General features: G+C 39.4%; 1 protein-coding gene and 1 pseudogene across 1 annotated transcript; both read right to left on the bottom strand.

Annotated features, from left to right (window-relative positions):
- Positions 1-1,050: 1,050 nt before the first annotated feature.
- Positions 1,051-1,815, bottom strand: LOC117027362 (40S ribosomal protein S2-like; annotated as a pseudogene).
- Positions 1,816-3,333: 1,518 nt separating this feature from the next.
- LOC117027679 (10 kDa heat shock protein, mitochondrial-like) lies at positions 3,334-3,675 on the bottom strand. Its single transcript, XM_033115686.1, has one exon. It carries the CDS (start codon positions 3,640-3,642, stop codon positions 3,334-3,336), a length of 309 nt encoding a protein of 102 aa, XP_032971577.1. The 5' UTR covers positions 3,643-3,675.
- Positions 3,676-11,056: the final 7,381 nt, after the last annotated feature.

Here is an 11,056-nt window from a genome sequence, read left to right on the forward strand (position 1 = left end):
TTATATTAAAGTCATATGTGGAAGAAGAAACTTGCCAGGAAAAATGACAAGGACCTTCCAAAGCCTGTCTCTTGTCACTTCTGTTGGCACCAATGTTCACCATAGTTCCACTTACAAAGAGTAGCACAGTCCAGACCTGACTCTTGTGTGGTATAATGGTATGAATAAACAGGACCCAGGAGACTCATCCCTCAACTCTCTACTAGCTTAGGGTCTTCTCTGATTACCTACTTGGAACACTGTGGGTCATCTGCTTGAAATATATACATATTGACTTGACGTAGTGCCTAAATTTCACCATTACAAATTATATCCCGTGCTATTTCCTCGTGTCAATATGATCTCCTTTACTAAGTTGCAATCTCTGTACCTCCTACTTTTAATGTTCTGTGGAGTAACCATCTCAAACTTGGCATATAGTAGGTATTAAGTAGATTAGTGCCAGCTGATGGGTGAATTCATTCGTAATAGGTATTGCACTCCTATTCTCTTCAGAGAAAAAAAAGTGATAGGTCTGCATTTAGTCCTTAAAACCTTAGCTGCAATATATTTAAAATCAATTTTCTTTACTTCCTTTATCACTTATTTATCACTGAAAAAAAACAAATTAGGTAGCTTAAAATAATAACCATTTATTTACCTACAATTATGCAATATGGTCCTGGCTCAACTGGGCAGTGCTTCTGCTGGTCTCGCCTGAGGTCATTCATGAAGTAGAGTCATCTGAAGGCTTGACCAGACTGGACAATCCAGGTTAGCCTCACTTTGGTGGAGCCTCTGATGGGACAGATGGAATGGCGTGGGGGCTGGCTGAGCCTCTGTCTCTTTATGTGGTCTCTCCCGCATCATTGCTAGACTTCACACGATAGCTCAGGACTCCAAGAGAGCAAGATTTCTGAAAGTCTAGGCTCCAGAACTCACACACCATTTCTGCTACATCCTGTTGGTCATAAGAAGTTTATAAAGCCATAATGCCAGAGGATGGGAAATAGACTCCACCTCTTTTTTATTTTTAACAGACTCAATTCACTTTATTTTTCTTGTATAAAATTATGTGGTGGTTGCGGTTGGAGCCTGGGTCCTCTGCACAGAAACTGTAGTGTGGGTCTTTACAAGATGGTCAGTGAATTCCTGACAGGGAGACCTGGTGAACATGGTTGCTTTCCAGCAAGTCTTAGAGATGGCATCAAAGTGACCTTGGCAAAGTTTCCCAGGGTGGCAGTGCAGCCCTGGCTGAGGTGTAGCAGTCATGGATACCAGCCATCAGCAGCAGCTTCTTGGGCACAGGAGCTGAGACAATGCCAGTGCCCTGGGGGCCAGGATGAGGCGCATCAGCACAGAGCCACAGTGGCCTTGCAAGGGACGGTCTGGGGCTTGCAGATCTTGAGTCTCCCCACCCCCCTACCCCGTGGTCTCATCACGTAGGGATGATGGAGACCTGGGCCATGATGATGGCCCCGCAAATGGCAGAGGCTACCTCCTTGGATCACTTAATACCCAAACTCACATGTACACTGCAATCCCCGATGGCGACAAATGCCTTGAACGGGGTCCTCTGGTCAGCGCGGGTCTGCTTTTGCACCGGCACAATCTTCAAAATCTCGCCCTTGAGGGATGACCCCAGGAAAAAGTCAACGATCTCAAATTCCCTGATGGGCAGGGAGAAGACATGGATCTCCTCCAGAGATTTGATCTTCATGTCCTTGACCAGGCGGCCCAGCTTGGTGACAGCGATCCACTCGTTGTCCTCGGCCTTGCCTCCGCCAGCTCCGTGGCCACAAACTACGCCAGGACACTGCCTCGGCCGCCCATTCCAGGCCCCCAGGCCCCTGGGCCCTCCCATAGCACCTTGTCATCTGCCATTGGTGTTTTCTCAGAGAAGAAGCTAGACTCCTCCTCTTGATGGGAGAGGTGGCATATGCGTTCACAGGTAGGAGGACTTGGGGCCACTCTCTTTGTAGACACTCTACCATACTTCCCTACTTGAGAGACGGGTGGCGTTTGATACGCACGGGCTCTGTGAGATGTTTGGCACAGAGTAAATGCTCAAAAATAATAATTGACTGGTTATATACGTGATTCCTGAAGGTGAGAATACTACAGAACAGAAGGGGACACTGATGTTGGAAGTTAAACTTCACAATTTTGTCAAGAGTTTAGTCCCAAGTCCCATGATGTTAAGGTCATGACTTTGCCAGTTACGATATAATCTTTCACTGGAGCACAGTCTCAAACCAATGCTTTTAGTCCATCTTATTGGAGAATAAAATTAAAATAAAATCCCATTTCTCCTTTTGTGAAACCTCTGCTTCCTATATGAGGCAGTTTCAGTCCATCCTACTTCATTGGCCATCAAGTTCTGTTGATTCCGTGTAGGATATAGCCCTGAACTCTGTCCGCTTCTCTCCACCCCCATCGGTCATCCTCTCCTGCCTGGCCTATTGGGGGGCTTCCTCACTAACCTTGCAGACTCCAGTATTACTCCTCTTCCACATGACAGCAGAATGATTGTTCTAAAATGCCTGTCCAACATGGCACTCTCATGTCCATAGGATAAATTCCAAACTCCTCAGCAGAGTATTCAATGCTTTTCATGATCTGGTCCCTGCCTACCTCCTGGCATATCTACCTCTGCTCTCTACTTGCATTCTTTACTCCAGGCATGCTCAATTATAGTACTTGAAATTCCTTGAGTATGCTTCATTGTTTTAAGTCTCTTTGCCTTTACACACACACTGTCCTCTGGGCCTGGAATGTTTCGCTCTCTGCACCTGTAACATCTATCTGATGAAAATTCCTTCTTAAAGCACACATCAACTTCTTGAAGCTCTATTACATACCACTCAATGCAATTACATGAAAAATTTTAAAAGACTTCTATTAAAATATAGCTAACATACAATATTATTATATTAGTTTCAGGTGTATGCCATAGTTATTCAACATTTATATACCTAAAGAAGTGATCACCATAAGTCCTGCAAACCATCTGTATTATTGACTCTATTCCCTATGCTGTATATTACACACCCATGACTGATTTGCTTTATACCCGGAAATTTGGACCTGTTATTTCCCTTCACCTCCCCCGACCCTTTTAACTTTTAAATTACAGTTGACATTCAATATTATTATTCTTTTTATTTGTATATTTTTATTTGGAAATGTTTGTATCAGAACAGTAGAACTAAATTTTAAGAGACACTAGATGTCATTACTTTGGATATCATTAGTTTATTACAAAAGAGACATGGAAATTATTTACATGATGAGATTTCAGAACTTCAGTGGAAGGGGCAGCGTCACGTGATGCCATGTCAGTAGTGACTTATTTCAGTCCACATATTTTCCAAGACTGTCACCATCTCTAAATAAGAAATAATCCTTGTCATCAATAACGACTTTGGTGCCTCCATATTCTGGAAGAAGAACTTTATCTCCAACTTTCACGCTAACTGGTTGAGTCTCTCTGCCCTTTCCTTTAGAGCCGGACCCAACAGCTACTACTGTTGCTTGCAATACTTTTCCTTGAGATTTTTCTGGAAGCATAATGCCTTCCTTGGTTACAGTTTCTGCAACACTCCTTTCAACTAATACTCGGTCAAAGAGGGGGAGAAACTTTCTAAATGCCTGTCCTGCCATGACTCTGGCAGCAGCAGTTCGTACTCTGCTCTCGCGCCGTGGCTGCAAGGAGAGACCTGCAGTCCAGTTTTCTAGACACGTGAACTTTAGAAAAGGCTGCCCCGACATTCAATATTATTTTAAATTAATTTCAAGTGTACAGCATATTGGTTAGAAATTCTTGTAATTTAAGAAGTGATCCCCCTGACTAGTCTAGTACCCACCTGGTACTATACATAATTATTACCATATTATTGACCATATTCCGTATGCTTTACTTTATATCCCTGTGACCATTTTGTAACTACCAATTGTACTTTGTAATGTCTTCACCTTTTTTACCCTACCCCCAACCCCCTCCCATCTATCACCCTGATAAATCTAGTACCCACCTGACACCGTACACAGTTATTACAATATTATTGACTATGTTCCCAATGCTATACCCTACTTACATCCGCATGACTACTTTGTAACAACCAATTTCTACATTTTAATTCCTTCCCCTTTTCACGTACCCCCAAACCCCCCTCTCATCTGGCAACCATAAAAATGTTCTCTGTATTTATGAATTTGTTTCTGTTTTCCTTGTTTATTTTGTTCTTTAGATTCCACATACAAGCGAAATCTCATTGCCTCTGTCTTTCTCTGTCTGATATACTCCACTCAGCGCAATACCATCCAGGTCCATCTAGCCACCGCAAGAACCCATTCCCTTCCCTGGCAGAGCAATATGCCATTGTATATATGTACCACCTCCTTTTATCCATTCATCCATTGACAGACACTCAGGCTGCCTCCACATTTTGGTCATTGTAAGCAATGCTGCAATGAACATATGGATGCACACCTCTCCTCAAAGTAGCATTTGGGTTTCTTTGGATAAATATCCTGAAGTGGGATTACTGGGTCCTTCTTTGTCTCTTGCTATAGCCTTTGTTTTAAAGTCTATTTTGTCTGGCATAAGTATTGATACCCCAGCTTTTTTTGTTTCCTTTCTCATGAAACATATTTTCCCCCATCCATTTACTTTCAATCTGTCTGTGTCTTTCAATTTGAAGTATGTCTCTGGTAGGCAGCATATGTAAGAGTCTTGTTTTCTTATCCATTCAGCCACCATATCTTTTGATTGGAATATTTAATCCATTTACATTGAAAGTAATTGTAGATAGGTATGAAGTTATTGCCATTTTCTTATTCATATTTTTTATTTTTATTTTTAGTCTTAATGAAGTCCCTCTAAGATTCCTTGTAATACTGGTCTGGTGTTGGTGAACTCCTTTAGCTTTTTCTTGTCTGCAAAGCTCTTTATCTGTTCTTTGATTCTAAATGATAGCTTTGCTGGGTAGAGTAATCTTGGTTGTCAGGCCTTGCTTTTCATCGCTTTGAATATTTCGTGCAAATTCCTTCTGGCCTGCAGAGTTTCTGTTGAGAAATCAATTGACAGTCTTACGGGAGCTCCCTTATAGGTAACTAACTGCTTTTGTTTTGCTGCTTTTAAGATTCTTTCTTTGTCTTTAACCTGTGGCATTTTCATTATGATGTGTCTTGGTGTGGGACTCTTTGAGTTCATCTTGTTTGGGACTCTCTGCACTTCCTGAGCTTGTATGTCTATTTCCTTCACCAAATTAGGGAAGTTTTCCATCATTATTTCTTTAAATAGGTTTTCAATTCCTTGCTTTCTCTCTTCTCCTGCTGGTACCCCTATGATGCAAATGTTGGTATGCTTGATGCTATCCCAGAGGCCCCCACAACTCTCCTCATTTTTTTGGATTCTTTTTTCATTTTGCTGTACCGAGAAGGTGTTTTCTGCTACCTTATCTTCTAAATTGCTGATTGCACCATCTGCTTCATCTAATCTACTGTTGAGTCTCTCTAACTCATTCTTCATTTCAGTTATTGTAGTTCTTATTTCTGACTGGTTCTTTTTCATGTTTTCTGTCACCATTTTTATGTTTCCTATCTCTTTGCTGAAGTTTCCCCTGAGTTCATTGAGCATCCTTACAAACAGTGTTTTGAACTCTGTCTCTAGCCTATTGCTTGTCTCCATTTTGTTTCATTCTTTTTCTGGAGTTTTGTTCTGTTCTTTTATTTGGGAGATATTTTTGTCTCCCCATTTTGGCTGCCTACCTGTATTTGTTTCCCTGTATTAGGTAGGACTGCTATGCTTCCCCGTCTTAGTAGAGTGGCCTTATGTAGTAGGTGTGCTGTGGAGCTCAATGGCACAGTCTTCCTGGTCACATGAGCTGGGTACTCCAGAAGTGTTCGTTGTGTAGATTGTGTGTGCCCTCCTGTTGTAGTCAAGCCTTGGTTTCTGTTTGTACATCAATGGGTGGGATTGGTTATCAGGACTAGTTGTGACTACAGTAGAGGAGCTGTGGTGCAGGGGCTGATCTTACAGAGCAGGGTTTGCTTCAGCAGGTCTCTGATGCCTGTATAGTCTGCCCTTTTGGTGTTTCATCCCTGGAGGTGGCCAGGAATACTTTGTCTGAATCTGAAGCTGACCACTGGGCATGCCAGTCTCAGGGCCTTTTGGGAGGGACCCCACCTGAGGCCAATCTCAGCTGCAGCCTGTGTCCTGCCCAGGGCCACTAGCCATGAACCACACACAATCTGAAGATTGCCACCACCCATGCTGGGGTTGGAGGTGCCTCAAGAGGCCAAGTCATGAACTGAGGCCAGCTGCTGTTAGTTCTTGGCTTGGGGATGCTCAGCCAGAGGTACAGGACATGCTGAAGCCAGATGCTGCTTGTTTGGGTTTTGTGAACTTTTGAGATATTTTAGAAAAGTCCACAGCATGAACAAAGGCAGGCTGTTTATACAGAAAAGCCACTGAAAGGGGTGTGGGTGTGCCTGAAAGTTGGGTGGGGAGGTCTCAGGGAATCAGGGTGGGCAAACTGAGTCAGGTTGATGGAGACTGAGATATGGCGGCCACCTGCATCTGCACGCCTGGAGAGGGGAGGGCTCAACAAAGAATGGCTTCCACCAGCTCCCATGTCCGGTAGAAGGCTGCCCTTCAGCCCTCTCTCTGAAGCCAGACAATTCAGTTCCTTTCTATAAGTTCCTGGCACCTTTCTAGTTGCTTCCCCAGGGCTGGGGCTCAGAGTTAGTGAGTCCGACAGCAGGTAAGTCCTTGAGCAGGCCTTTTAAGAGGAGCACCTGGAACTGCAGCTGCCCTAGTTTCACTCAGCCACAATCTCCATTGGTTTTCACAGCCAGAAGTTATGGGGACTTTTCTCCCCAGCACTGTAACCCTGGGCTGGGAAACCTGTTGTGGGTCTGGGGCCCCTCGCTCCTCTGGGAGGTGGGAGGAATCTCTGCAGCTGAGATATCCCTCCCAAGTTTTAACGATTACACGTGGGTGAGGGGCCAGTCCATTCCACAGCTCTACTTTTCCTACCAGTTTCTAGGTAGCTTCTTCTGTATGTTTTCAGTTGCAGTGTTTCAGTTCAGCTAAACTTTAGCCAATTCTCAATGATTGTTCTGTAGTTTGTCATTTTGATGTGGTCATGAGAGAATGTAAGTACAGTATTTACCTACTCCACCATCATGACTGGATCCTACATGAAATGTTTTAAAGGTAACCTTTTAGAGCTGTTTCAGCCTGGAGCAATATTTAATGGTATCACAGAGAGTAGCAGACATGGTTGGTTCCTAATCAAAAGTTGGTCTTCCTTTTCATCCTTACCAAAATACTTTAATTTGACTCAATTTTCCCATATTCTCTGTGCTTCTAAGAAAGTAGGCCCCAGCTGAGGAAAATAATCATTGGTTTAATCATGATTTAGGCTTGTGATGCAATTCTGGTCAATGCAAATTGAGTAGAAATCTGCAAAAAAGTTTATAGGAAAGATTTCTTCACTTCCTTAAAAGCAGACACACAAGGAAGAAATGATTCTTTTCTTCCTGTTGGATGTTGTCTTCTCTGCCGATGATAAACTGCAACTTAGTTTATGAAGTTCTGTCAAGAAAGTTGAAAGGAAATTGGATCCTTGACATTATCATTTAGTTGCAGAGTTAACCAACTCCAAAGTTGATTTGCAGTTAAACCTTTCGACATGAGAGGATATAAGTGTCCTTGTTATGTGATTTTAATTTTGATTTCAATTTGGATTTCTTGTTACTTGTTGGCCTAAATTGAGTCATATGCCCTGTCTGAACTATTAACATGACCAAAGATGGGAAAGTATTGATTAATTTATTCTGAGCTCTATGCCCCATCCCTGAAGTCTAATGGGGTCAGCTTCACACAAAAATTCTTGGTGACATGAGGTGGGTTAAAAGGAAAATCAAGCATTTTCTAAGAGAATAGTGGTGGAAAGAGTAAGGAAAGAAATCACGGTGTCCTCTATTGGTGGGGTGTGAAGAACTGGTGAGTAGGGATTATCTACTTTACACAAATGCTGATATCTTGTATTTTCATTGTCATTCACTTTAATGTATTTTTAATTTGCTTGTTATTTCTTCTTTGACCCATGGATTATTTAGAAGTAGTGTTGGTTAATTTATAAATATTTTGGGATTTTGTACCTATCACATTCATATTGAATTTTAACTTAATTCTCTGTATGATTTCAATTCTTTGAAAGTTAATTGCCAACTCGTTTTATGGCATATAGTCTATTTTGTTGAATGTTCCATTTGCAATTGAAAAAAATGTGTATTCTGCAGTTGTTGGATGTAGTGTTTTATGTAATATATTACAATTAAATGAAGGTGGTTAATAGTATTTTATTAAAGTTTTCTATATCCCTATTCTTATTTTTATTTAACTTGTTGCACAAATTACTAAGAGTGGGGAGTTAAATTGTCCAACATTTTTTCACTTTACTTCTATTGTTTTTACCTCAGGTGTGTTGAGGATCTATTATTAGATGTTATTAGGATTATTTTTGTCTTGATAAATAAACTCTTATCATTATAAAGTTCTCCTTTCTATTTTTGGTAATACTTCTGGTCTTGATGATTACATTGCCTGATATTAATATAAACACACCAGCTTTCTTTTTTTTCAGTTGAGGTATAATTGACATAACATTATATTAGTTACAGGTATACAACATAATGATTCAATATTTGTATATATTGCAAAATGATCACCATAAGTCAAGTTAACATCTGTCACCATACAATTTTTTTGTGTGTGTGATAAGAACTTTTAAGATCTATTCTCCTAGCAACTACACCATTTTTCTTTTTTTTTTTTTTTAATTTGGTTTTTATTGGGGAATATTGTAGCATAGTGCCCATCAGGGCCCATCAGCTCCACGTCAAGTCATTGTCCTTCAATCTAGTTGTGGAGGGCACAGCTCAGCTCCAAGTCCAATCACCATTTTCAGTCTTTAGTTGCAGGAGGCACAGCCCACCATCCCATGCGGGAATTGAACCTGCAACCTTGTTGCTAAGAGCTCGTGCTCTAACCAGCTGAGCCATCCAGCCACCCAATACCATCTTTCTTATGTTTAGTGTTTGTATAGTATATCTTTTTCCATTATTTTACTTTCAACCTATTGTGTCCTTATGTTAAAAATGTGTCTCTTCTAAAGAGCATATTATTGGGACTTGCTTCTTATCCAGTCTGACAATCTCTGCTTTGTAATTGAAATGTATAGTCAATTTACATTTACTTAATTTATTGATATAGTGGAGGTTAATTCCACCACATTACTATTTGTTTTCTGTCTTTCCCCTGTGTTCTTTGTTGTTCCTCCCTTTCTTCCTCTTTTAGTTGTGTGTTTTTTAATATTCTATTCTGTCTTCTATATTAGCTTTGTAGCTCTTTACATTTTTGGTTATACATGGATTATGATATGAATCTTTAGCTTTTCACAATCTAGCTTCAAATAATATATACCTCTTCAAGTATAAGGTAAGAACCACATAACATCATAATTTCACTTAATCTTTTTGTGCTATAGTTGTAATATTTTTGCTGTCATATATGTTGTAAGCCACACAATTCACTATTGTTATTTTTACTTTAAATACTCAATTGCCATTTACAAAATGAAAGAGAAAATATAGTTTTTTATATTTACCCACATATTTATGATTTCAGATTCTTATTCTTTCCTATAGATAAATATTTACACCTGGTATCATTCTCTTCAATTGAATATTCTTCTTTTACGATGTATTTCCTGTAATCTTTTACTGCTGGGAAAATTCAGCTTCTTTTAATTGGAAAATGTCTTTATTTTGCCATAATTGTTGAAAAATTTTTCATGGGGCATAGATTTTTAGAATTCATATTTTTCTTCCAGCACTTTAAAGATGTCATTCCACTTTCTTTTGGATTCCAATATTTCTGATGAGAAGTCAACAGTAATAGGTGGGGTTTTTTTTTTTCTGTCTTATGATTTTTCTCCTTATCATTAGTTTTTAACAATTTGATAATGAAGTGCTCAGGTGTGGTTTTGTTTGTATTTACCCCACTTGGAATCTGCTCATATTTATCCGAGTGCTGAAGTTTTAAATAAAATTTGGAAAAATGTTGGCCAAGATTTTTCTTTTCTAATTATTTTTTCCAAATATTTTTTTTCTGTCTCATTTTCTCTTTCCTCTTCTTCAGGGGCTCCATTTATGTATAGATTAAATTGTTTGATCCTATGTCACATGTCATTTTGGCTCTATTCAGTGTTTTTTAAATTATTTTTTCTAGTTCTTTAGTTTGGATAATTTCTATTTAAATTATCTGTCTTCAAGGTGAGTGATCTTGAAATATTCTTCATTGTGCAGATTAAACAATTTTTTTCAGATATTTAATTCTCCATTCTAGGGGATTTATTTATTTATTTATTTATAATTTCTATTATTTCTTTAACTCTTCATTTGTATATCCATCTTTTCCTGCAAATTCCTTAATATATCTATTATTTGCTAACTTTAGGTCATTTGTGAATCTGCTCTGTTGACTATGAGTCATATTTTCCTGCTTTTCTTCGTGTCTAGTAATTTTGATTGTATTTTGGACACTACGAATGATATGGTATAGAAATTCTAGATTGTGTTATATTCCTCTGAAAATTTAGAGTTTTATTTTGGCAAGCAATTAATCCCCTATGTGATTCCCTTCTTTTGGGATTTCTTCCCACCTTGATTTCTAGTCATTGTTGCAGTCCCAAACTATAACCTCTGACATTTAGCCCAACAAGATGGCTGCTTTTGCTTGAGCTCTATTTTCCATGTAGACTCTGGAGTGCCTAAAGAGAAAAAATTGGGTAAATGTGGATTTCACACTGTATGTTTATTTTCTTTCAAGACTTGAATCTTCTCCCATTTCTTCCTCTTTTGTTTGCTCTCCAGTGCCTCTAAATAGTTGTTTAGAGCTTATAGCTGATGATGGCAGTTGATGATGGTAGTTTATTTGCTATAAACTACTTCTCCACTTCTAGAAGCTGGAAATCTCCAAGGCTGTAAATGTATCATCTTATTT

The sequence above is a fragment of the Rhinolophus ferrumequinum genome, chromosome 9 (assembly GCF_004115265.2).
Source record: "Rhinolophus ferrumequinum isolate MPI-CBG mRhiFer1 chromosome 9, mRhiFer1_v1.p, whole genome shotgun sequence".
Lineage (NCBI taxonomy): Eukaryota > Metazoa > Chordata > Mammalia > Chiroptera > Rhinolophidae > Rhinolophus > Rhinolophus ferrumequinum.